At 34.7% G+C, this 27,953-nt stretch overlaps 1 protein-coding gene across 5 annotated transcripts in view; it reads right to left on the bottom strand.

Moving 5' to 3' along the window:
• The window catches only part of DPP6 (dipeptidyl peptidase like 6), a 1,318,691-nt gene that overhangs the window by 300,245 nt on the left and 990,493 nt on the right, over positions 1 to 27,953 (bottom strand). For all 5 annotated transcript variants that reach the window (XM_031941254.1, XM_031941257.1, XM_031941253.1 and 2 more), the window contains exon 6: positions 18,028 to 18,080. In XM_031941254.1, the coding sequence (XP_031797114.1) occupies positions 18,028 to 18,080 (53 nt within the window). The remainder of the gene's footprint in view (positions 1 to 18,027; positions 18,081 to 27,953) is intronic.

Below are 27,953 nucleotides of genomic sequence, written 5' to 3'. Positions count from 1 at the left end.
AATCAATCTATGTCTGTCTACTTAGTGACATTTTGGTCCATATCCTTCAATATATCTTCCACAAGGGGCTCCAAAATATGACGTAACCCTTCCTCCCAAACTCTTGACATTATACAGATAAAAACAGAACCAATCCATACCCTTTATATTCTTAAACATACTCAGATGACCTCATATATCAGTATAATTGTATGTCAGTTCTCACATATTCTTGCTATCTACCCAAATTTTTGTTTTTTTCCTTAGCTATTCATCTCTGATGACATGCTTTGTGATGATTCTTCCATTCAATTGTTCATAGACAGTATATTGCCACCTGCTCATGATTATCATGTGTTTCAATTGCCTACTGAGTGCCTTTGAACTTGAGTTTTTTGGAAACTATGATGGTTCATAACTCTTAGTCACAGAATGTCACCAGAAGAATATTTTTGTTTAAAAAAAATTCTTTGTTTCCATGAAAAACTTCTTTCAATCAAGGAAAATATTTTAGAATCCTTCTTGAATCTTCATAGCAGGTTGCATAGGCTGGTCACTTCTTATTAGTAATATTAATTTCAACTAATTGGAATGCCTGGGAAGGGCTGCTAATTTAATAAATCTTATTACCAAACACAGAATTATATTTGGAAAAAAATTACCTGTTAGGACCATTTATGATGGTTTATGGTAAACACCTGGCTTTTACCTCACCAATCACTTTTACAGAGCTTTCATTGTTAATTTGCTTTTACTTTTTTTTTTTTTTTTGGCATGGTGTTCTTTTCTAATGGGTCTTCTAAGGCCATAGTTTCAAATAGAAATGGCAGGGAGATGAATGGTTCAACTGTATTTGTTCTATAGAGTGGTGCTTGTTACTAAATCATAGAGCCCCTTTTCTTTAATTGAATGAAGTCACGAGGCTAATAAAAACCCTTCCATGGATGCATAATCCAAAGAGCCCAAGTTTATGGATTACCATCTAAAAATATTACTTTTCAAACAACATGGATGAAACTTCCCCAAAGTGTTCCTTCGATAGACTCACAAGCTAATTTATTGTTTGTTCCTGGATATTGTAAACTGAGAGGTATAGAACAATAGAGTTGGAAGTAAAATTAAAAAGTAAATCAGTTCATGCTTTTGTATATCCTTGTATATACATATGCACCCTTGGAGAAAAAGATGTCTAAAAACAACCTATTTATAAGCAATCTTTCTTTCTTTCTTTCTTTCTTTTTTTTTTTTTTTTGATCTTAATTATCGTCTTTATTTTTTTTTAAATAACTTTTATTGCCAGAACCCATGCCAGGGTAATTTTTTTTTACAACATTATCTCTTGCACTCACTTCTGTTCTGATTTTTCCCCTTCCTCCCTCTACCCCCTCCCCAGATGGCAAGCAGTCCTATACATGTTAAAGAGGTTACAGTATATCTTAGATACAATATATGTGTGCAGAACCCAACAGTTCTCTTGTTGCTCAGGGAGAATTGGATTCAGAAGGTATAAATAACCCGGGAGGAAAAACAAAAATGCAAGAAGTTTACATTCATTTCCTAGTGTTCTTTCTTTGGGTGTAGCTACTTCTGTCCATCCTTAATCAATAAAAACTGAGTTAGATCTTCTCTTTGTTGAAGAAATCCACTTCCATCAGAATACATCCTCATACAGTATCATTGTTGAGGTATATAATGATCTCCTGGTTCTGCTCATTTCACTCAGCATCAGTTCATGTAAGTCTCGCCAATCCTCTCTGTATTCATCCTGCTGGTCATTTCTTACAGAATAATAATATTCCACAACATTCATATACCACAATTTACTCAACCATTCTCCAATTGATGGGCATCCATTCATTTTCTAGTTTCTGCCCATTACAAACAGGTCTGCCACAAACATTTTGGCACATACAGGTCCCTTTCCCTTCTTTAGTATCTCTTTGGGGTATAAGCCTAGTAGAAACACTGCTAGATCAAAGGGTATGCACAGTTTGATAACTTTTTGGGCATAGTTCCAAAAAACCTTTGTATTTTTACCATCAGCATTTCTTAATATAAAGATTTCTTAAGTATCACTTTCTTTTCACAGGCTTATATATGTCTGTGACATTACCTTCTCCTTTGAAGGAGTCCCTTTTAATGCTATGATTTCTCATTTGGAATGAAATAATAATTTCAATAATAATAATAAATACATTTCAAAAACATTTCAAATAACGAGTTTTGATCCTGTTTATACCGATTAGCACCTTTTCACTGTAATTTGAATCTACTTTACAGGTCTGCTTATAAGTATAACTGAGTAGAATATAAGTCCTTGAAGGTAGACACTATTTTTCTTTTTGTTTGAGGAATTCCTATGGTGGAAAGTACCTTCATTAGGGCAGACTGTTCACTTGTCTGTTACCTATAGTCTTAAAAATTATGTGGGTAATTTGATTTCTCCATAGTAAAATACTAATATGTAGCAGAGAGAGTTCTTAAACACCATACCACTATCCATTATGCCACACTGTCTCTTACTGTATACATAAATACTTCAGAAATGCTTCTTGACCTGAATTGAATAGTAGAGAGGCAATGGACAGTTTCAGAATTAAATCAAGATTCTCACTGTTTTGAATCAGAGCATTTCAGTCTATCTTAATGGATTCCAAATAATTCCTTCCCTAAAAAAAGAGAACTCACTGCCTAATGGCAAGTACTATTCTTGTCAGTCAAATACTATTTAGTGATTGGAATTAATTTGGCAACAAATCAACAACAGACAGTTTGACAGACTGTAGATTTTACAATAGGGATTACTCTGTCCATTTATGAATTCTGATAAACATCCAAAATATACAACCGAATTAGAGATCTTCTTGAGGCTAATACGCAGATAATAAGGACACTTGGGGAACTAGGAAACAGGAAAAAAAGACCTCTTTCATACAAGACATCTTTCTCATTGGATTTTGGAAATCATGCAAAATGAATAACAGACACTGCAGAGCCAGTGTGCCCGGGGTTAATATGATGATATTAATATAATAAGCATCTCGATGGGAAATAAGAAGACGAAGAATGGCAGAGGGCATCTCCACTCTAAAAATGAAAATTTAGCCATAGCAAATGAAGTGATACTTTAAAATATTGCAGAGCTTAAAAAATACTCCAGAAAGATCACTGATCTTCATATAGAGCCTCAAACATAGCCAGACTCAAAGATCTCAAGGAATCCCATTCTTCTTTGAGATGGGGCTAATCATTAGGATGTGTTTCTTTATATTGAATCAAATTCTGGCTCCATATGACTTCTACAATATTCTTAGTTCTCTCTTTAGGGTCAAATAGAAGTCTAATTCATCTTTCACACATGGAGTCCAACTCATAATTTTTTAGATACCTATCATGTCTCTCCTTCCTGAACAAGGACAATAATAGCACCTACCCCACATGATTGTTGTGAGAATAAGATGAAAAAATAGTCATAAAGTATTTAGCATAGCAGTTGAGGCATAGTAAAAGCTTAACAAATGATATATGCATGAGACACATTTGCTTGAGGAGAGCATCTGAAACAGGGATTCTTAACTTTTTCTTTTCAATGAATCTTTTGGCACTATTGTTAAGACTGTAGACCATCTCTCAGAATAATGTTTTTAAATGCATAAAATTAAATATATAAGATGACAAAAGAAAAAAATTATATTGCAATAAATATATTTATCAAAATGTTATTAAAATTCATGAATACTAGGTTAAGAACATTTACACTAAGATGACCTCTTGTTCTACTGAAATAAATATGTTTACAATAAACACAGTAAGACTTTGTGTTCTTGATGTATTAAAGTATTTTATGTTCCGCCCAAGATATATTCTATTGTATAATTTAATGTTCAAGAATTTTCCTCTTCCGTTTCCAAAGTTTCATCAATAACCTAGATTCTTAGGGCTAATTCCAAAGGCTCTCTTTCTGATGATTCCTAATATTTAGCAGTAAATCATCTCTAAAGGTGAAGGCAAAATCAGACACATAACTGACACTTGTTCCATCATTGTTTTTTTTTTTGAAGGAATGTTTTTATATGTCAGAGTTGGTCAGATCTAGGACAAAAAACAAATGCAAAGAATAGAAAATCTGTCAAATCCTCCTCAGGTGTTTTCATTCCTAACACATATTTCACTGGGTTCTTAAGGTTTTTGCTCCTCCTTTCAGACTCTTCATGGGAATAAAAGCACTAGGATCTATGCAAGGGTCACAGGATAAGTCTTCCACTGCAGTGGGATTTGAGAGTGGAGCGTTATTGCTTTTTTAGGAAGGAAAAGGCTCTACTTGTGACCATTTCTTTTTAGTAAGGCCCTGCTTTTTAAGCATTATTAATTTGAGATTATTGGCCAGGGTATGTGTGCTTAGGAGACTAGGCAATCTTTCTGAAAGGTACTTGACCAAGGCCTATGTGCCTGAATTTCTGGACAGTTTTTCCTTTTATAAATGATGGATATTTGTGTTATCAATTTTGACAAATATTCAAAATCTTAGTTTCTTCAAATGTGGGGAGCTGTTCTTTGGGAAGAAACCTATGATGAGCTGGTTCTTATAATTAAATATGACATATATTCAGTGACATTAAGAGATAACAGTTACAAAAGATTAGACAGTTAAACTTGAGTATAAATATTTTGAGAATTACCTTAACTGAAACTACTGTTATCTTAGATTATTGAAGGGGGAAGGGTAATGCAACCTGCAAAAGTTAATAAGAAAGAAACAAAGTCTGTTGAACTTTTGGCTTACTAACTTAGGGGACTACAAGAGTGACTATGTATCAAAGAAAATTATTCAGTCAACATGAAAATAAAAAGTATTACAATAAATTATGCCATAACAATTTTTGTCCAATTAAGGAAAGGAATCTCCTAAAGGAGGTGGGCAGGGCATTTCACTTGCCTTTCAGTAGACAATATTTTAAAATTAGTCTCACTTCTTCAGGTAAAAATCCATATCTCAGTAGCATTTGAATTATAAAGTTGGTCATAGAAGAAAAATAAAAGCATTGGGCAATTTAAAAAATCAACTCAGAACAATCAAGGGTGCTTCTTATTCATATGGACTATTCTCAAAAATTTTATGGAATTGGGAAGGTAGGAATATGCTTACCATTTTGGGAAGGTAATAATATGGTTTGTTTTTCCCAAATCTTTTCTACCCTCCCATGATTTAGATCAAGAATTGATCACTGGGGCAGTTAGGTGGCACGTGGATAAAGCACCAGCTCTGAAGTCAAGAAGGCCTGAGTTTATATCTGACCTCAGAAACTTAACATTTCCTAGCTGTGTGACCCTGAGCAAGTCATTTAACCCCAACTGCCTCAGCAAAAAAAAAAAAATTATCTCTTAGCATCCTCCAAATTGTTTTGCTTCCATCCTGGATCTTCTCTGTCTATACTTGGTTTGTTTCAGCTGTAAGCCATTGATGAGAAAGTAAGGGGAGGTAGGAATAAGCAAATTTGAAATTAGCTTATTCTGCTCTGCACTATCCTCTGTTATCCTAGTTTTATCTCTCCTGAGTGATGGTCCTATCCTTTCTTTTTTCTTCCACTTTTCTACAAAATAGCTTTAAAACATGATTTCTTCTTCTTAGATTTCCCAGCTCATCCTGAATCTCAGCAATATTAACACGATTTCCATAAGACTTTGCCATACTTTCATTCTCTGGTTATTGTTCTTGCTTCCATTTTGTATATATGTCTTTTCAAAATTCATGTTAATTGGTGAGTAACACACTCACATGCATGCACATACATACAAGCCTCTTTAAATAACTTCATCTTTTCCTCTTTATCAGTCTTATCTGGCTTCAGGCTTCTGAAACTCATTCTTTAGAACTTCCCACTAGCCTTAGACTGAATTTTCTTTGTAGAGGTGTAGATGAAAGGATGGCCAAAGAAGAATCAGAAATTTAAATAGACCTTAAAGGATAGGGGAGACTTAGAAAGATGGAGATTAATTCAGATGATATTTTACAGAATTAAAAAAAAATAGCATGGTTAGATAAATCATAGGTGGAAGACAGTGGAAGAGCTTCCTGACTAAGACAGGAAAGGAATGTAGGGAAGGAATGGCCATTGTTTTTGGTCAAGAAAGTGGGATTTTGAAAGTCAGGAAATTTTATGTTTACCAGAGAACAGATTGTCACAAATTACTAAGCAAAGATATGGAATGACAAAAGCCAGGCTTTAGGAAGTTCTTTAAGTCACTGGTGTGCACAATGCTTTAGTAATGGGCAAGTAGTCAGATAGGCCAGAAAGCTGTTGCAGTGATCCAGAGCTGAGACAGTTTAGCCCTCTTTTGGATGATGGCAATAGTAATTGCAAAAGAAAGGGTGATTACATTAACTATCCATTTTCAACTCGTTCCAACTCTGAAAAGAAAAGTATGGTAAAGAGACCCACAGCTCTTCAGATGGTTGGTCTTAGTCAATCTAATGTGAAGAAAAGCTGAGTTCAGGTAGGAGGAAAGAAGGAGCTATCCATCTAATGACAAACTCAATTTTTGTTGAGATTATTTTCCTTTATTGTGATCTGAGGGTGGAAGAAAATATTGGTCTTAATTATCTGATTGTTGAAGAAATGTTGAAATACTACTGGTGTTGAGGGATTTCAGTTGCTATGTCCAGGACATAAAAGGTCTAGGAACTTAGTCTTCAGACTACTTCAATAATGAGACAGTTACAAAGGAGGCAAATCTTTCTGATGATATTGTCAATTCTATGAAGCTAGGAACCACACTACAAACATCATCTAAATCCTCTCACAATGCATAGAAGAGATTGCAGAGAAGACATTCAATAAATATTTATTGAATAATGGACTATTTGGACTATTGGATAACCTTAGAATTAGCTTAATTTGTCTGAATTATCTTTTTCATATGTAAAATGGAGGGTGGCAACAGTGTCTAACTAACGAAGCCTAATAAATACAATGGGTTCTTAGAACAATATAATGAAAGAATAGGCATGATAATGCTTCAAAAAGTAGATAGCAATGCAAATATAGAACATTCTGTTATATTTGCTAGTACTGATTTCAAATAGAGCCTTGGAAATAGAAGACAATTTTTAGTCATTGTTTTAGTCATGTTTGACTCTTTGTGACCCCATTTGGAGTTTTCTGGCAAAGATACTGCAGTGGTTTGTCATTTCTTTCTCCAGTTCATTTCTCAGACAAGGAGGAAGGAAACTGTGTCTCATGGAGTTGTATGACCTGTGTGCCTGAAATTACACAGGTAGGAAGTAGCAGAAACAAGATGTTTCCTTGACTCCATAGACATCACTCTTTTTTTTTAAATAGTTTTTAAAATTATTATTAAATCTTTTTATTTTCAAAACATATGCATAGATAATTTTCAGCATTCACTCTTGAAAAACATTGTGTTTTAATTTTTCCCTTCTCCCCATTCTCCTCCCCTAGAGGGCAAGTAATTTTATATATGTTCAACATGTGCAAATTGTTCTATACTTATTTCCACAATTATCATGCTGCACAAGAAAAATCAAATCAAAAAAGAAACAAATGAGAAAGAATACAAAACAGCAACAACAAAATGGTGAAAATACTATTTTTGTGATCCACACTCAGTTCCCACAGTATTCTCTCTGAATGTAGATGGCTCTCTCCATCACAAGATCACTGAAACTGGCCTGAATCATCTCATTGTTGAAAAGAGCCAAATCCATCAGAATTGATCATCATATAATCCTGCTATTGTCACCAGCACTCAAGAGCACATCAAGAGCAAGAAATTCTTGTAAACCTAATAGTCATAAAAAGGATTCCATGGATACAGAACTTACTGTTTGGACCTCTTACCCAAATCTAAGTATAGAGAAGTAAGCTATGTACAGTATATCAGAGGCATATCTCTTATGAGTATCTTGGTTCTACCTTTCCAGACCAACTCAACATTTCCTTCCCAGCTCCATAGCTGCTGTATGTGATTGCTCCAAAGTGGATAATTTGTGAACATGAGAAACAGGCAAGCTTCTCTGGCAGTTCTTCTTGTAGCACAAACAATGTCAATCTTCAGTAAAGCAAAAGAGGGAGGGCTTGGCAGGCAGAAGACTCTGAGGTCAAAAGCATAGGTTTATAAATTTATTTTTCTATGAACTTGGTTATATGAGAAACCAAACCTGCAAATAAAGCATCTTTTGAGAGAGTCAAGGGGAAAGATTCCCAACAGTTAATATTAGATAAGACCTCAGGTTTACACACACACACACACACACACACACATATATATATATATATAAATAAAAACAATCTTTATTCTCCCTCCATCTACTACCTAGGTCCTTTCATTATCAAAGGAAAGCCTGGAATTATCCTACTAGCCAGATGTCATCTACATATGTAAGAGAAACACGTTAAGCTATAGAATCTATTTTACTAGGGTTTTTACCTCCCCTGGAACTTTGTAAGCACTCTTTACTCCTATTCATGTTTTTCTTGGCAAAGACACTGGACTAGTTTGCCATTTCCTTTTCTAGCTCATTTTACAGATGAGGAAACCAAGACAAACAGGGTGAAGTGACGTGCTCAGGGTCACAATTAGTAAATGTCTGAGGTCAGATTTGAACTCAAGGAAATGAGTCTTTTCTAACTCCAAGTCTGGAACTCTAGCTCTGTGCCATCTAGCTGACAGTACTGTTTTACAAGTTGGATGGCAACTGTGAGCCCTATCCAAAATGTCCACCTCTGGCAGTTTCACTATTATCAAATTAGACCAAAAGAATTTCTTTTAAAGACTTTTGATATGTCTTAATCTGGAGGCCCAAAATAAGATTGATTCTCAGAATCTATTTTAATCTACCTATTTTTAAGTTCCAATGTAATATATTTTTTCTGAGTGTCAGTTTAAATGTGAAGTTTTTCAGAAGTTAAAAAAATTCAATGGCCAAGATCAAAAAAGTAATCACCATATTTTTACCTATGTTGACGATGAGATTCATGACCTTTGTGACCTAGGGAAAACCATCTCTCAAGACCTCAATTTTCTCATCCATAAAAAAGATGATGATCTTTATATACCTTCTGGCTCTTGAGTACCTATCCACTCAAAACACTCAAACCTTTTATTAACTGATAACTGTTCAAAATAAAAATCTTCAGACTAGATGCAGAAATCCACTAGGTGGTGCCCAAGGGTAACCTGAGTTCTGAGTTTAGTTTCCCTCCATGTTTCTCCAAGAAAAGAGGGAGAGGGAGAGGGAGAAGGTGAGGGAGAAGGGACAGGGACAAGGAGAGGGAGAGAGACAGGGAGAGGGAGGGGAAAGGAAGAGGGAGAGGGAGAGAGAGAGGAGAGAGAGAGAGTGAGGGAGAGAGATAGGGAGAGGGAGGGGAGAGGAGAGGGAGAGAGAGAATGAGAGAGAGAGAGAATATTAAGAGATTGAAAAGAAAAGTTAACAGATGACAGACATCCAAGTAGAATAAAATTCTTTGGTTTAATACTTGCTGACAAAATGGACATGAGTTAAGATGCAGCAATGTGATGAAACCACATTTAGATTATCAGCTTTTGATTCTGATGTATATTTTTGAAAACTGATAAAAGTCTTTAGGGACTGTTCCCATCAGATACATGATACAAATTTCTTAGTTTTAACAGAAGATTTCTGAGGGGATTTATATTAATATTTTTACAATGACATAATAACAATGACAGCTATTAGTATAGGGCAAATGCTTAATAAATGCTTGTTGAACTCATAGGATTTTTAAGAGTTGAAAGAAACATTAGATACTAATTAATTCAAATCCATACTTCAAACAGGAATCCTCCCTCATAGTATTCATGCTAAATTGTGATAAGACTATAGAGCTAGAGAAGAAACTGAGATTCAGGAAGAATAACAGGCCCAAGGTCACATCTTTGGTAAGCAACATAAATGGGGTTTGAATCCATGTTGTGTAATTCTGTAGGCTAATGATCTTTCTGCTGTACCATACAACCTCCCTAGCTATCTAACTTCTCTAATATAATACCTTTACAAGGAGGAAACTACTACCTCCCAAATAGCCCACTCTACTTTTGGAAAGTTGGGAAGTTCAATTATTAAAAGATATTTTCCCTAGAATCAAGCCTAATTGTGCTTCTCAGCAAACTGTCACTGTTCATTGTGTTGCCTCTGGGGCCAAAATGGACAAAAATTGCTGTCCAAAGCCCCAATGGGAGAATAGTGTTGTGATAATTACATTTCAAATAATGTCTATTTTTATTTTGGAAAACTTTTCATTCTGAAAACCACACATAGAGTTCAGTGTCAAAATTAAATAATACTTTAAAGAGAGTTGTAAGATTTATGATCTGATGAGGGAGAAATGAATTTAGCCTTCAGGGCTAAATTCAGGGGATCCTGGTCATAGTGGGGAGACATTTCAGAGAACACTTAAATTAGCTACAAATACAAGTTATCCAAAAAGAAAACATAAAGATGATAGCATAATTTAAGTGGTTCCAGAAGTCTCAAGTTAGTTCGAGAAGTTTCACTGGCATTTCTTTTTTTGGAGGGGGGCAGAACATCAAAAGAATGAAAGGATGAGGGAAAATATTCCCATGAATAAGCAAATCACCAGAACTCTTGGAGTCCTAGTTTCCTTCTTAAAAAAAAGATAATATTTTGGTGCAATCTTTCTCACAGGATCATTGGGACCACCAAATGGAAGATTGTATGTGAAATGTCCCAGTGCTTATGTGTAAACTACTTCTGAATGGGCTTTTAAAGGAGGCTACAATCCTATTTTAATCTAAAATGGGCTCCAGACACCACAGATATATAATGATCCAGCTTCTACTCTGGTCTAGTTGGGGGGCAGGTTAAAAGAGTGGGTTTGGAAACCCATCAACCTGAACTCCCAGAGCAATCACAATTTCCCTAATAGTTCACTTAATCACCATTATTATTTTATTCTTTAAATCTTTTTTGGATAGAATTCTAATACAAAAGCTCCATGGAAAATGTTAACTTGCCACTATTTTTTTATATTTAATGAATTTTAGATTATTGAAGGGGTACACAAACACTTTTATAACTGAATAAAAAGGTTCAAATGCAAGCTCATATTCTTTAGGTTCACTAAGTGCAGTGCATCTTTTTGACCACTTTCAACCCAACAGGTTGAAAGGAATGATATGTATCTGTTCCTGCTCCCATATTTATTGAATTTCTTCTGTTAAGTCTCTGTGTTTTGAAAGCTTCTAGTTCCAGGCAGATTGAAGATTATCATATTTGTAAAGGAGCCTAGATTTTTTTGGATGCTCATGAATATAAAACAGCATAAGCATCTATGTCTGAGAACTACTCAGATCAGTCTGTAGTCCTGGCAGAGCTTTCCTGCCCATGAATGGATAGCAATATGCTGTGGCATGTTTCAAGTGAGGACAAAAGGTAATTGTGTGGCTATGTCACAGGAAGACCACATGTCCTTAGTAATCTTTGTTTTGATACCAATATGGTTTAACTAGGTAACTATCTTGGGAATGCAAACTATGTTTCCTGGCTTTCAACCCAGAATCTGTTTGAAAAAGAAACAAATATCAATCTACGGCCTACCATAAGCCAAACAAAGTTAGCAGGGACATAAGTGAGATTATGAAATCTTTCCTGACCCTGCTTCAGTGAGGGATGATTAGCATGTAACCTAATTTTATTTCCCTTAACTTGCTGAGGAAAAAAACAAAACAAAACAAAAACAGACAGATGCTCTCTAGATAGTGAGCTCTCCAGGGTTCTGAAATGATACAGAAGGAATAACAGTGGAATTCTTCCTGTTTATTGGCAGGATATGAAACTATGCAATGACCTTTCAGGTCTTCTCTTCTTTCTGTTACCTTCTTTTCTTTCATACTTTGCATTTGCTACAACTGTGTCACAGCCACTCCTGGAAGATATAAAGGCAGCTTGGTATGCTGAGCCAATGTTCAGCAATGTCATGGGAAAGGTTCACCCACCAGATCCTTTGTGAATTGCACAAGAAAAGGAAGAGACTGAAAGCAAATGTGCTATACTTCAAAGGCTCTGATACAGGCAGCTCACTACTCATTACCACTACTCTGTGGTCATTAAGGGACTTATCTGCAAAGCCGAACTCCTTAGAAAACATTCTGTCAAAGTTTTAGTTTATGCTTCACTCAAACACAAACATCCAAAGCCAGTGATTTTTTTTCTCAAGCAGATTTTAAGTTCCCTAAAATAAGAAATGTGTCTTCTATTCTATTCTAGCACTTAACACCATACTAGCCAAATGATAAATATATAGCAAGTTCAACTGAAGAATCTCTACCAAGAATACAAGAAAGACTGAAGCAATTACAGCAAGCAAGTAATATATTAAAATGTCCTGACTACCTATTGTTGGACATGGAAGCTATAGTTATTTTGCACCAATAATTTTTCTAACAAGTCTTTTGTTAAGACACTAGGTCACAAATTAGAAAAATCATTATTAGGGATTTTGATAAATTACAAAAGCACCAAGAGAAAACCAATGTTCTGCTATTTTAGTATTCAAATAATTCCCCTTGCCAAAGTTGGAAAATATCTGTCAAATACTTCCATCAGAATCCTATTCTTTCTTCACATATTTACATTTGGAAAAAAAGGCTTTGATCCAAACCTGTAATGCTCTTGTTAAGTTTATTGATTGCTGGTATTATATATAAATTTTAAAAAGTCTGCCATACAATGGGGATATGTGGAATAGGATGGATGAAGTAAAATATTTCTTATTACATGCAAAGAAAATAATTTTAACCATTCGAAGACAGGAAACTTGTAATATGTAGACAAATCTATAAGATTCTATTATATTAGTCACAAATGAAGGTGATCCCTATGCCAGTGGATACAGATTCTAATCCCTTTACTATTTCTCATTCAGTATGATTTTTATCCAAATCATTCAAAAATACTCTGCAGAGAAGCTACCAACACATTTGTACCTTACTCTACATTTTTTAGTATCTTAGTGCTACCAATGACGTACTGGGCTATCCATTTTTGATTTCTTATTGTCTATGCACATGAAGTCTGTCTCCTTTTCTTGTTACACATATCCCTTGATTTTAAAAGCAAGTTGTCATTGATAACATGCTTTTGCCCACAATGTATCTTTCCAGTGACTTTTGAGTTGCTTATAAATTTGGCTCTTCTGAAATAACCAAATTCTATAATTCTAAGCTATGTGGCGCCAATGGGACAATATTAGAACAAAATAATAATGCTACAAATTTTAAAAGCTGTATATTCCAAATCTCCTACAAATATATTTCAGATATATTACAGCTAGAAAATTTTGGAGAGATTTTACTCCATAATCTTGAGGGATAAGAGTCTATGCACATGGAGATAGGACTGACATTTTATGGAACCCATAAATGAGGACACTCCTCAAAGCCTGTCTTTATCTTGTCTACAACTTAGAGTCTCAGAGAGTTGCTTGGAGAACTGAGAACTTAAGTAACTTGCCTCGGATTATAGAGTCAGGACTTAAATCTGTCAGAAGTTAAGCTCACATCTTCCTGGTTAGCTCTTTCTATTATGCCATTTTGCCTCTCATATGTATCCATGCATAGATACACATTTGTAAAGATATATGTATATATATATATATATATATATATATATATATATATATGTGTGTGTGTGTGTGTGTGTACTATGTATATGTGATACATATATATTATATATAATTTTATAAAAATAGGGTTAGATCAATAAGAAAAGCTCCCACAGATCATAGAATTTGAAGCTAGAAAGGGGGGCACCTTAAATCATCTGGTGAAACATAGAAGAAAACTTCATTTGACAGATAAAGAAACTTATGTCCCAGATAAGAATGGTTCTTGACACAGACATATTAAATAGAGGAGTTTCCAAAATCCCAGATCCAATATTTTTACACTATACCATGCTGCCTATCATTTGTCATGCCACGAACAGTCATTCTATTTGTTTATACAGTTGAGAATAAAAACATATAATTGCAAGTAACCCATATTTTGAAGCATTTCTTGTGGTTTACAAGGCACATTACTGACAATCATCCTGTGATGTAGGTAGGACCATTATTATTATTCTCATTTTATAGATGAAGAAACTGAGGCTCAGAGAGTTGAAATAAAGTACTCATGACTACACAATGAGAAAAAGGGAGAATTGTGACTTGTATCTGGGTCAAGTCAAATACCATATTACCTCAAGCAGGAGAGGGAGAAAAAGGAGGAAGAAAAGCAAAAGGAAGAGAGAGAAGAAAAAAAGAGAAGAAGGGAGGGAAGAGGAAAAGGAGGACTAAGAGAAAGAAGAGGAAGAGTATGAGGAAAAGGAAGAAGAGGATAAGGTGAAAGAGGAGAAAAAAGAGAAATTAGTTGATTATATCAACCACCTGGGAAGATGATTAGCACTAGAACCAATATATCTTTAAGGCAAAGTACCACTGTTACTTTAAAATACTTGGTGAACAGTTTCAATCCTGCTTTAAGATTCTGCTTAAATTTTGTTCAAAAACTGTCAGATCTACTGAAGAGATACAGGGCCTTTGAGAAAGTGACTTCTGGAAAATCCATGTCTGAAGCTCTTATACTATATTCCTAGGGGAAGTCAGACTCACATGCCTCAACTCATCCCATTCCAGCCTTCTATAAGGAGTGAAGAGAAAGGAACTTTCAGGGAAAGGAGGTTGAAAAGGTCAACTAAGACCTCCTTTGTGATTAGCTTGAATAATCTATGGTTAGAAAAAGAAACAAACGCCCCTGGTATTAGCAGTTCCTGGTGTGCTTTTATGCTGAACAAGTCCAAAGGTTGAAAACGACCCACTAGGAATAATTTTTTAAATTCCAAATAATGATTCAGGTGAGGTGAAATGAGGACAGTTAAGTGGGGAGGCTACTCAATACTTCTTAGATGTATCTTTCTTTTAAAAGTTGTTCCAAAAAGGATTGTCTATTTACTGATAAATATTGCTTTAAAGCAATGTTTCAATATCGACATCTTTTCATTTTTAGAGAATAAGAAAAAATTTACTAATTATTATTATTGTATTAAACACAAGTTATTTCAAACACTCATGGATGCTACCCACAGATATACTAGGAGTCTTTCTTGACTTCTTCTGTACTACCCAGAATGGTTCAGTGGAAAAAAACACTAACCCTATTCTGAGTGAGAATCCTAGCCCTACCACTAACTAGCTGGGTGATTCTCAGTAAGTAAGTTTGAATCTTTCAAAGCCTTAATTTCCTCATCTGTAAAATAAGCAAATCCAAGATCTTTATAGCATGAAGTGAAGTTGAGGAGAGCAAATGATGCTTCTTTCCTCAGGATTAGAGATCTCATCTGACACAAAAGTGACCTAACAGCAAACAAACGTAAGACATAGCATGCTTCTGTCTCATTGTGTAGCATTCCTAAAGTATGGGTTCATTTTTGCTTTTGAGAAGTCAGTATGACAAGCCATGAATTTCCAGTTCTATCACTGCTATTTACTACATAGGTAACATTAGGCAGAACTGGATCAAAAGATGTGTCTATACAATATACAGACTCTTTGGAAATTTTACTTAGGAATCAAAGTAAGAAAGTAGGATGGGGTTACTTATCTTGCATGGAGATCAGGATCTCACTTCTATCTGAGCCACTCCCAGAAATTATACTGCATATTTGAGAATAGCAGGAGAAATCCTACATTTTTTATTTCATGTACATTTCTTCTCTCTTATTTAGTGAAACTTGGCACAATCTGGGTTTGTTCTAGAGCCACTAATGGATGTCTCTTTGTCTGTCTCTGTGTCTGTCTGTTTCTCTTCTCTCTTCCTCCCTCTCCATTTCTCTCTTTCCCTCTCCTTCTCCCTCTTTGTACTTCTCCCTCTCCCTCTCTCTTCTCTTATCTCCCAACTGTCTTTCTAGCTCTGTCTCCGTCTCTTTCTGCTTCCCTCTCTGTCTCTCTTTCTTTCTGTGTGTCTCTCAGTATATGAATCAAATTACTAATATTTGTTGAATAAGGTGTCAAAAGGACCTCTATTATATCAATTGCTTACACAATGCAGTGGTATAGGGGAAAGGTCAGTGAATTTGAATTGAGATAGACTGGATTTAAGTCTAATTCTCTGCCATTTGAAAACTGCATAGCTTAAGGCAAGTAATTTATCATGCCTGAACCTCAGTTTCTTCTTCTGTAAATGGGAAAGAATGTCAACATTACCATGTTATCTGTAAGGTCCTTCACAAATGTCAGCTATTATCGTTATACATGTTGAAATAATGCCTTTAGAGTATAAATCTTTTGTTATTGATAACTTTGAATACCTGGGTCTTGAAATTATCTTTCATATGTTATGAATGTTATATTAGTATGTTATCTTAACATGATGAGAAGAGAATGCTTTTATATATTTTTTTCAAATTATAAGATGTAATACAATATCTGTCATCTACAATAAATGTTATTATTCCCAGAATGGCTAGATAAATCTTAAGACATAATTATATTTGTGGCTGACATGACCTTGGAAGATGTATATCCACATGAAAAATAACATAATAATTTCTCCTTAGTCAAGCATATTTGAGCTACTGTTTGAAATATGCTTTTTTTTTAAAATGAAAAATACCACTGATATTTCAACCCTACCACTGTAGGCAATCTATTTCTAATGGCTTTGGTCTTTTCAAAAGTTCAATTGGGTATTTGAATTATACCTTTTCTAGATCTGTTCATATGCTTTTCAACAATACAATATGCCTAATTTAAAATATTTGAATTCCTAATGAAAGGTCTTTTCTCATGTTGGTTTCCTTGGACTAGAACCTTACAAGCATCTGACTTGAACTTTGTTATATGTAGGCATCTCTGCTTTCATTAACATATGCTTATGGAACAATTATTTAATTGTTCCTCTTCAGACTATTTATTTCATTAGGAAACTGAAATGTCACTTCCAACATTTCTGTGAACCTATGCAACTTTAACCATCCTACAACTGAGGGGGGGCCACTCACAAACCTCTCCTTACATTTTGCATAATAAAAATGCACACTAGTATTTTGAGGGCTATAACATGTGAAGAAGAGAACCTTATGCCAATAGGTTTTGTTTCTTAAATTAGGGAATAAGAGACATAGTTTCTTATTTCCAATAGCTGTTTCTCACTTACTTTGTTGCTATTGTTCAGTAGTTTCGGTTATGTCCAACTCTTTGTGGGGTTTGCTTGGCAAAGATAATGAAGTGATTTGCCATTTCCTCTTCCGTGTCATTTTACAAATGAGAAAACTGAGGCAAACAGGGTTTAAATGACTTGTAGAGGATTACATAGCTAGTAAATATCCAAAGCCAGAACTGAACTCAGGTTGATGAGTCTTTCTGACATTAGGCACTCTATCTATTGTGCTTTCTAGATGCTCCCCCAACCCACTTCTATTTCTTAAAACTAGACATATATTTCAGAGATGATTGTGCTTAAAGGCAACAAAAGAAAGAAAAATCCTCTTAGGAATGCCATGACCTGATCGTAAGAGTATCATACTCTTTCTGGTCAAAAGATCTGTGGTAAGCATCAAAAGGCACCTCAGTCAATAGAAGCCAGAGCATAAATATTGAGAATAACAGAAAGCAGGTGAAACCATTGCAAAGAAGCAGTGCTACAAAAGGCACCAGACTGAAGATCCTTCAAGAGGTATTAACAATAATTCTATTTTACCTGCTGACACCAATAGTATTTTAGATACTCAGCTGTCAAAGGGCTCTTTGCCCTCTTCTGGCAGCTACCACAAGCCACTCCCCCCCCCAAAGATCAGGACCCACTTTGGTCACTTCTCCAGATATTTCACACCTCAAAGATGTCACTCAGTGCTACTGAATAACTTAAGATTCTTTGTCCTTACAGAATAATATTCCCAGATTGATGCCCTAAGGAAAATTTTCACTGATTACTTTCTAAGCTTTCTTTTGTTTCATGCATATCTACAAAGATCTTTCTCAAAGGACAAAAAAAAAAAAAGCAGCTTACCCAAAAGGAAGTTTGCTCAGGAAATAATATCCAGTATATGAGTGCTGATAAATCTGAAAGACACAAAGAAAATGCCATGAAACAAAGTCCATCACTATCCATACTCCCCCTTCTTCATTGCTGCCAATTTTAGTAAACCATCTTTAGAACATAAGGAGTTAATTCCTAAGCTGGGAATCAAAGCTTTTTTATTTACTTAGGAAGTTAATTTACATAACATGTTTGTTTTCTTTTCATCCTTTCCACTCAGTACCCAGGGCAGTGTCATTCCCATGGCTACCAGGTTTGTGATTAAATTAAGGGAACATGTTCCCAGCTGTGGCTAAATATAGCACCTTATATTAATGAGGACACCTTGGTCATTTGGAGGCAGTCAGACATGGTTATAGCTAGACACAACAGGACACTGCTGGAGTGAGTCTTCTGGAAATAGTAGCAAAGGGTAAAACCAGAAATGTCATATTCCTGAACCTAGTGAGTTGCAAAATCCCATTTTGAGGTTAAGGAAAGTTTAGCTGGCTAAGTTAATGACCCCTCTATATAGTCTTCTGTGCTGCTTCTGTTTTTTAAATTTCCAAAGGATGCCACATAGATGGAAAACGTGCCAGAAAGCCCTTAGGGAACTGACTTTATCATGATTTTCTTGATGTCAAAAGAAGGGTATATTTTTGCATTTGCTCTTCTTTTAAAACTGATATGAAAACTTTCAAGTCTTTGAGTTAAAATCACAAAAAAACAGTTTTCAATGTTTTATTCCATTTGTCCTTTAATGCTCCAGTGACTACCAAAGCAGATGTAGCAGTGGAGTTTTTGAAGGAATGACTGAAATTCCATCTTATTCATTCATTCAATCAATTGCACAGAATTATTTTCTTCTACTTCCTGATAGGGAATGATAAGGAATTAATGAATTTAGCATTGTGCTGAAATGAAAATGAACTGTTTTTCTGCTTAAGAGAGGCATTGTGGTACTATCAGGGCTTGAGGTTCCATAACAGTGTTGAGAAATATTTCAAAAGAAATTATAAACTTAAACATATCTCCAAGTCAAAAGGCAAAGTTTATTATAATTGTGATACCAATTAAAGTGGACTAAATTCCAAAAGAAGTTAGCAAAAACCAGAGGCAAGAAGGGAAAATTTATTGGAAAAGTAAGAGAAACCAGGTGCTTCATGTCACCGATATGCTAATTTTATGGCTTAGTGGTAGAGTTGATGGGTGGTCCAGTTCTGACTTTGTGCACAAGTATAGTATTTATAGTATATAGTATATAGCACAAGTATAGCTCCCTGGGCAGAGCTCATAGGAGAAAGGGTAGGGAGAACCTTCTGGAAGTGTGTTTTTAGGCCTGAAACATCACTAGGTAAAGTGATGGGCATCTAATTTTGCTCTGCTCCTGCATTTAACTTCAGCCATTGCTTTAATTTAGGAGCCATCATTATTGCTGCTCATTAGTTTTAGGAACTCCATTATTACTGACCTACAGGCTTTTATCTGATAGCCAACAATCTTTTGGACTTAGCATCCTGGCTATATAAAGTAAACTATGGGAAGATAGCCTAAGAAATACACTATTCATAACCACATCATTCCCAACCCCAAGCAATAACCTGGGTTATTCCTAAAGTCTGCACCACATCAGTACAATGGAAAGCACTTTGGCAATTTGCTTCTCTTTTAATGGTGATGATGTAAAATATACAGCCATCAAGGTTATATCACCTCAAAATACCTCAATATGAATTATTGAATGGTGGAGCATCCACATTCAGAATATGAGTCAATAAAATGGTTACAAATTGTTAAGGATATGCCTAAAGTTCATTGTATGACTAAATAGTGGAGAAATCAGTCAGAATAGGATCAGAACATTTAAAATAGAAATGGGAATTAGAGAGCATCACAATGCCCAAGAGTTTTTAATCTGGGGTCTATGACTTACTCTTTTAAAAGAATTTTTGATAATTATTTAAACTGGTTTCCTTAATAACTCTATACATTTTATTTTACACATTTAAAAACATTGTTTTGAAGGGGGATTCATGGGCTTTATCATAGTGCCAAAAGCTAGTAAATAACTGAGATGGCACTCAAATTCAAAGCCTCCCCTCTCTACAACTTCAGGCTTTTTCTACTATGCCACACTATATCTTAAGTTCATGGATACAGATAACAACAAAGAAATTGACAACTGTATATTTAAAAAAAACCCTTGAGAGAAAGCTAATTTAGCCTTTGATGTGCTAATTAATTTTTGCATTAACAGTCTTTGAGATTATGAGATTGCACAGATCTTTTTTTGGGGGAGGGGGGGATATGCTCTAGTGGTCAAAAGTTAGACAACATCCAGTTATCAAGAAACAAGCATCAAGGAATTTGTGGTGGTCAAAACCCATTCTGCCCTATGCCCCATATCATTTCCATCTGTATAAACATATAGTACACATGATATGTGATTTTTGAAAGAGTGATCCTGAGTCATCAGGAGAAGGTTAAATTACATTTAATAAACTGCTTTATAAGATGAGAAAGTAAATACTACACTTTAGAAAAAATTTCAGCAAAACAACCACTCAATCATAAGATACTACTTAAAATCCAAAGTACTCTGACATAATATATTAACTCTTTATCTGGAAGGTTGCTATCTGGAATGATTTGGTCCTTATATTCTTGAGAGCTAGGGTTTTATAGTACACAATAGTATTTAAATGCCTAAAGAATAGTTTAACCTAATGTGTACACTAGGATAATCATTAGATAATATCCTAGGGTGAAGCAAGTAAATACTTATTAGGTAAACTTAGTATTCCCAAAATAAGCTTATAGGCAAGCTTAAAATCTGCTTATTTTGCAAGACATCTCACCAACCATAAGACTTAATTCATCCACAATATGATTATTGGGAATTCCTCACTAACCAGAACTGCTGGTCCACAATATTGACTCTGACTCTTAGGTAGTATATTCTAATGGAAAGGGAGAATACTGTACTTTGAGTCAGAAGAATATTATTTAAATCTTTATTTCAATTCTAACCTTCCTGAGTGCCCCGGATATAATTCAGGGAGATCAATTAGTCAATCACCAAGCATTTAGTAACTACTATGTGCCACATATCATGCTAATGATAGATAAATCATTTAATTTTTCTGGGTTGGGTTTCCTTATCAGTAAAATGGGAGATTTGGAATTAAACAGGCATTCTTAAATTTTTGTGTCATGGATGGATCCTTTTGGCACCTATTGAAGCCTTTGGACTCCTCAAAATGCTTTTAAATAATTGAGGGAAATGTTCAATATCACTTAGAGGATCATTGGAAATAAAGATACAATTGTTGCCCCATCTGAGTTCATGTATCCATAACCCCCTTGGTGGAAAGGAAAGTCTCTGGATCCCAGGTTAAGCAAGTCTGTAAGGTGCCTTCCTGCTCCAATATTCTATAAACTTCATTCACTCAATGAATTCTAATGAATTCCTTAGAAGTATCCTAATGTTTAGTTTAACCATTTCAATAAAGGTGTAATTATGTTACATAATCTGAATGGTAAATGTAATTTAGCAACGTGATATAAGAGAAAACTTGTTGGATTGGAATCAGGAGATTTGGGTTTTGATCCTGATTCTGCCACTAAATTGCCATATCATTTTATGAAATCATTTCCCCTTTTTCAATTTCATTTCTTTCATCTATTAAATGAATTTTTAGACTAGATTAGTAATTTTTTTAATTTTTGAAAATTAAAAAAATGTTTTAAAATGCATTTTGAATTTAAATACATAAAGACAAAGAACATTTCCATGTATGTAGCACAACCTAAAAAGAGGATTCACTATAAAACCATGAATTTATGTTTATGCTGTTTTTAAAAACCATATAAGTACTATATATTGTTTTCAAAGCACACAATTTTGTTTCCTTAAAAATTTATTTTATTCTCTGCAGTACATTTTTTATATTTTTCTCTCCCTCCCCAACCTGCTTCAGAAATGGCTACCATTAGATACAAATATGTGAATATTTATTTGTATATATATATATATACACACATACACATATGTGTGTACATATATACACAAGCATATGTATATATAGATATATACGTATCTATCTATATAGTGTATGTGTGTGTGTGTAACCATATTGTGCATTTCTATTTAACAGTTCTTGATCTAAATGTTTCAGTGTTCTTAAAGGTTTTCTTTTAAAGAGTCCATGAGGTCAAACTATTTTCATTATAATACAAGACATTATTTGTTTATTAAATACTCCTTCTTCTTTTAATTAAATATCTATATGAAGCTAGGCCATCACAACAAACAAACCAACCAACACAATGCAACATTTTGTATGGAGAGGCAGAAATGAAAATCCAACAATCTTCTATTAGGCTGGTCACTAAAGAGATTCACAAAATCATGTAATACATTGCCACTTGTCTCAAATATTTTTGTCTTAAAATATAACTATTTTTCATAAAACAGGTTTGAGATTCCACATAATATAATAAGTTTATTGTTATTTAAAAATTTTATCAGTTTATTTTCTAATATGGTAAATACCAATAGATGGAATTCATGTAACAAACTTTTTTAGGCCCTGAATAGTATGTGAAGAGATCCTGAGATGAAGAAGTGTGAAAACTATTGGATGACTATGATTATAATCTCACTCTTTGAAAATGAATCTATGCTGGTATATGTAATAATTCAATAAACCAAAGTATCTACTTGTGAAGACCGCATATTTAAAATCAGCTGGAGTCAGGAATTCAGGTTAGGGGAAAATCTTTGATCTTTATTATTTGAGGAAGTGAAGAAGGATCGGAGGTGAAGGGGGAATCACGATAATAATGTGTGCAGCTGCGGCAAGAAACGAGCCAGCAATCTTTCTCTGCCTCTCTTCCTGCCCCTCTGCCTCCACCCACCAAAAACATTTCCTATACAACACATCGAACTTGCACAAAGAGTGGGCGGGGGCCATTCTTTCTCCAAGCATGTATATTAATAGAGTATGGTCCAATTACTATTTAGCCTCACATGCTTGGGATCTCAGTGCATCAACTAGCGCTTCAGTCCATTACATCTACTCATTCAGAATATCCTCTTCCTCACTGATTTTGGAAGAGCAATCACTGTATTGAGAAGTGGGGTTTCAAGGAAGTGTGGAAGATGCACTTTGCAAAGCTGCTGAGATCTCTTTAAAAGGGCTATAAATAAAGAAAAATGCCAGAGTTGCCATGAACATGTGACAAGAGCATATGGCTCTAGATTTTTCTTTTATTATTAGTAGAGTGGTAAAGCAGCTATGATTTCCCCAGGAGAAGCATAAGAACACTGGCTCTTCTGTATTAAATAGATGGCCACATGGAGGGATCCCATCAAGAATTGCTATAGTTTGACTCAAAAGTGGCTTTGTGAGCTTATAGAACAGCTTGGGAGGTAATGAAAAAAAGCCAGATGAGGAAAATGATGCTCCCTGTTCCCTAAAACCACCTTCTCTGTAAGAGGATAATGACAAACAGGACCACAGAGATCTGTTCTGAGCTCCCACCATTCAACTCTGCCCATGACAACCTCATGTTCTATATTCATCTCAGACTGATTTAAGGGTCTGTTTATATTGAATAAAATGGACTAGAGAGAAAGAAGCCAGTCTAAGGGCTTACTTCCAAGTTCTAGATTTTCATGTTAAGGTTGTGAAATCTCTACAATAATGATAAATTTATTTGCTGTCAGGCAGCTAGAAAAAATTAGTTTTCTGCTATCTAATTTTCCTTCTCTTCTAGCCCAAAGTACTAAAAGTTCAAATTATCTCTTAGGTAAATATTAAATTATTCTGTGAAGTATTCCAATCCTCTAACCTATACATAACACGATCTCTTACCTACCACTAATGTCTATAATGGATACTCCCCTTAAATCATATAGCTCAAAATTAATTCCATATCCTGAATGCCAAGATCCTCCTTCCCTTCTTTCAGGAACCCTGAAATCAAATAGGATCATTGAATAAATTTTTTATTTGCAATCACATCACACTTTGAAAACTGTTTCTAATTAAGACAAAAAAAATCTGTCAAAATATTCTTTGTCAGAATTTAGTTGCCTGTCAATAATGGAATTATGGACAGCTAGGTGGCGCAGTAAATAGAGAACTGGGTTTGGAGTCAGAAAGAGTTGAATTCAAATATGGTCTTGGACACTTCCTAATTATGTGATCCTGGATAGGTTACTTAATTCTGTTTGCCTCAGTTTCCCCATATGTAAAATGAGCTGGAAAAGGAAATGGCAAACAACTCCAGTATCTTTTCCAAGAAAATGGGGTCATGGAGAGTTGTACATAACAATGACTGAACAACAACTTGAATATGAAGATAGGACAAAGGACTCAAAAATAGCAGCAGGAGTATAGGAAATGCATGCATATTATGTGAATAATTGTCAACTTCTAAGTAGAGCTGGGAGTTCAAGATCCGATGAACAATTCAGAGTTAGTATGTACAAAGGCACTTTAGTCTAGATCAAAGTAAGAACATCAGAAAACCAGAAGGAAAAGAAGGACAAAGAAAATACAAACATAAAATGTCCAAGCAGCAAAAGTGGAGAAAAAGAAATGTCCAGAATAGAAATGTCAGGCCAAAGCAAGCGGTAGACCAGAGTCAAGTTGCTGACATAGACTTTACTAAGGCAATGTTCACTCTAAACAGGAAATTTTTAATGCAGGGGACAGAGCACTGGGATTAGGAATCAGAGCCAACTGAGTTCAAATCCAACCCAAGATACTAGCTGTGTGAGCCTAAGCAAGTCAATCTCAATTTCGTCATCTGTAAACTATATATAATAATAGCAGCTTCTTTCTGGTATGAAGCATTTATTAATGAATTATAATATGACAGACACAAATACAAGTAGGTAAAATGGTTCAGTCAAATATGTTTGGTCAAACCATGCTCACAGTTTCCTCTTATTCTTTATCCTAAATTCTAAAATAGAATGGTCATTTTCTCTCAAGGTTCCTATAAATTTGCACTTCTTCAACCTTTTTCTTCTTATTAGTGAGAATAAGGTCTAAAATAGAATTGCTTCTCATTGTTTGCTCTCTTTTTAGAAAGAGAGACTTCATTAAGGAAAGCCAATAAATTGTTAGCTACTCTGAGAGTCAGAGATCAGACAGAAACAGAACTGTAGCAAATAACTAGATAATTGGAGACTCTCATCACACCTTCTGTTTCTACCTCTGTTGATATTCTCTTAATGCCCTCCAGCATTTTGGTTATTAGATGATTATATCTTTCATAAAGTAGAAGGCTATTAATCTCTTTCCCTTCCTTCTTACCCAGTCTATTCCTTTTATAGTGAGCTATATCCTTCACGAGTCATATTCCAGTCAGAGATTCACTATATTTGTTACTCATACTTAGTGAATTTCTCTATGAAGGCCTGAGGCCTTTTATTGTTGGCTCTTTTCCTGGATTTTGTCTCTTGTGAAATTTGGAGTGACTGTAAAGTTAATCTTGTTTATTCAGGGTAGTTAATCTCTTAGTTATCTACACATCCAGGCATTTTTTCTCCAGCTCTTTCCCTTTTTGGTTTAAAGCCCTTTTGATTGGATTTCTAAGGACTAAATAACCTTTTACCAGCTCTTGTTAGGTACATTCCATCCCTGGGCAAGACTTCATCATTCTTAGTTGAATATATGATCCAAAATTTCAAATCCTATTTTTCAAACCTCCCTTTCTAACCAGCCATTTGCATCCCCAAACTGCTTCTCTCTTGCAGATAATTGGCATGAATGAGGGATTTACGATTCACCCCACTAAGATTTTCAGATTCTTGGCCAAGATTTCATCTCCCTTAAAAATGATTTCCAGATCCCTTATTTAAGTGTCATTTGTGCTCACACATATTGTTCAAAGCGAAGAATAGTTATCAATTTTGAGGAGTCTTGGTTGATTCTTCCTCAAGTCCTGGATACATGTCCCAGATCTCTTTACTGTTAATGTTAAATTCACAAATACATGATGTAGTAAATAATCCCTTGGTAAAAATGATCTTGTCTTCTTCCAAGCCTTCTTGGATGGCATTGGCAGATTCACATCATCCTTCCTTGGAAGAGGCTATTCCTTCTTAGTGGGATTAGTTTTCTCTTTTTGGGAAGAATTTCATATCTAATATTTAGTTCTAAGCAAACACTGTTTCTTTTCTTTTTTTTTCTTTTCTGTACCAGTTATAAGATCTTGGGACATGACTATAACAGTCTGTACAGTGAATTAATATGACCACAGTGGGTTTAGACAACTTCTTACTTGAATATTAGTCTCAATGCAGGATTATGATCTTTTCCCTTTATATTCCTGGGGAAATTTAAAAAGTTTTCTTTTCCTTCACTGTTGTTGTCCCTATTATTATTAATTCCCACATTGAATTTTTATGAGGATTTTTGTTTAGGGCTTGAGAAATCTTGAAAAAAGTAATATTTTATAATTGGAAAAATGTAAGTCCATGGAGAGAACTGACTTACTCAAGAAGTTACACAGCTATTTAGGGCTCAGAAATCATACTTCCTGTCTCATGATTTAGTATTCATGCTACTATCCATTTCTTTACAGATACAACACATACAACACATACAGTGCTCTAAAATCAAGTACTTTTTAAAATATTGTTTCATTTTATTCTCAAAACAAAGCTTCAATTAAAACATATTAGATTAATTTTATATTGCTTCAATGCAAATGACTTCTGAACCTGTATCTCTAGTCTTTATATTTTTCCTAAGCTTATGGCCCACAATTCCAACTGCATTGCTAGATGGTTCATCATGGATTTTTCATTGGCATCTCATAGGCAGAGCATCTTGGTTCAAATACCAATGTTGGCATTTTCTAGCTATGTAACTTTGAGCAATTTATTTGTCCTTTTTGAGTCTTTGCTTCCCACTTATAAAAGAATGGGCTGGCCTATATGGGCTTTAAGGATACTTCTTATTTTATAGCTATGATTCTATGTCCCAAACTCTAAGAACTCATATGTCCTTAAAACTTAAGAACTCATAAGAGAACCACTCTTCTTGTCATTACCTGATCAAAAGATCAACAAATCAGGTAATAGTATACAATTTCAGTAACTTAACTTCAAAAACATCAGTCAATTTTTTTCATATTTCCTTTTTCCTCCCATCCCATGTTACAGTTCATTGGTTTTAAGACCTGTTGATTCTGTTCTGAATGTCTCTTATCTATAATAGCTTTCTCAATCCCAATGCCCCTGCCACATTATCTCCTCTACATTTTAATTACCACTCAGCTTGACCATTGTAATAATATGATATGTCTCCTTCCCTCTAATCCATTCTATATGTTGTTGTCAAATCAAACTTCCTAATACAAGTAGTAGATTGATATCACTCCCTTTCTCAAAAATCTTCTATAATGTCCCATTGCCTAATGGATAAAGTCTAAATTCCATAGCTTGGCATGAAAGATCCCGAACAATATACCTTCAAAATAACTTCATGACTATACCTCATGTGATTTACCTTTATGGGCTCCATAAGCCAGGGAGAAAAAAAAGAATATGAGACATAAGCCATGAACTACTAATCATTCCCTGAGGATGTTCTATACTTTCCTTCTTTTGTTCCATTGCTCACTATTCTATGTATTGAAAACTACTCATATAAATAGGATTTTAAGCTCTACAAAGCATTTTACATCTCATGTGATCTTTAAAATAATTCTATGAGATAATACTAGTATTTTCATCTCCCTTCAATTGATAAGGAGATTGAAGCTCTAAAAATCAAATTAAGTGACTTTTCTAAAATCACAAAGATAGTTACTATGTTTTAATTGGGAGTTAAATGTCATCCACCTTCAAGTTTATTACTTGGACAAACTGGTTCTTACCAGTATAACTTTTT

The sequence above is a fragment of the Sarcophilus harrisii genome, chromosome 5 (genome assembly GCF_902635505.1).
Source record: "Sarcophilus harrisii chromosome 5, mSarHar1.11, whole genome shotgun sequence".
Classification (NCBI taxonomy): domain Eukaryota; kingdom Metazoa; phylum Chordata; class Mammalia; order Dasyuromorphia; family Dasyuridae; genus Sarcophilus; species Sarcophilus harrisii.
This window is presented reverse-complemented; position numbering and strand designations above follow the sequence as displayed.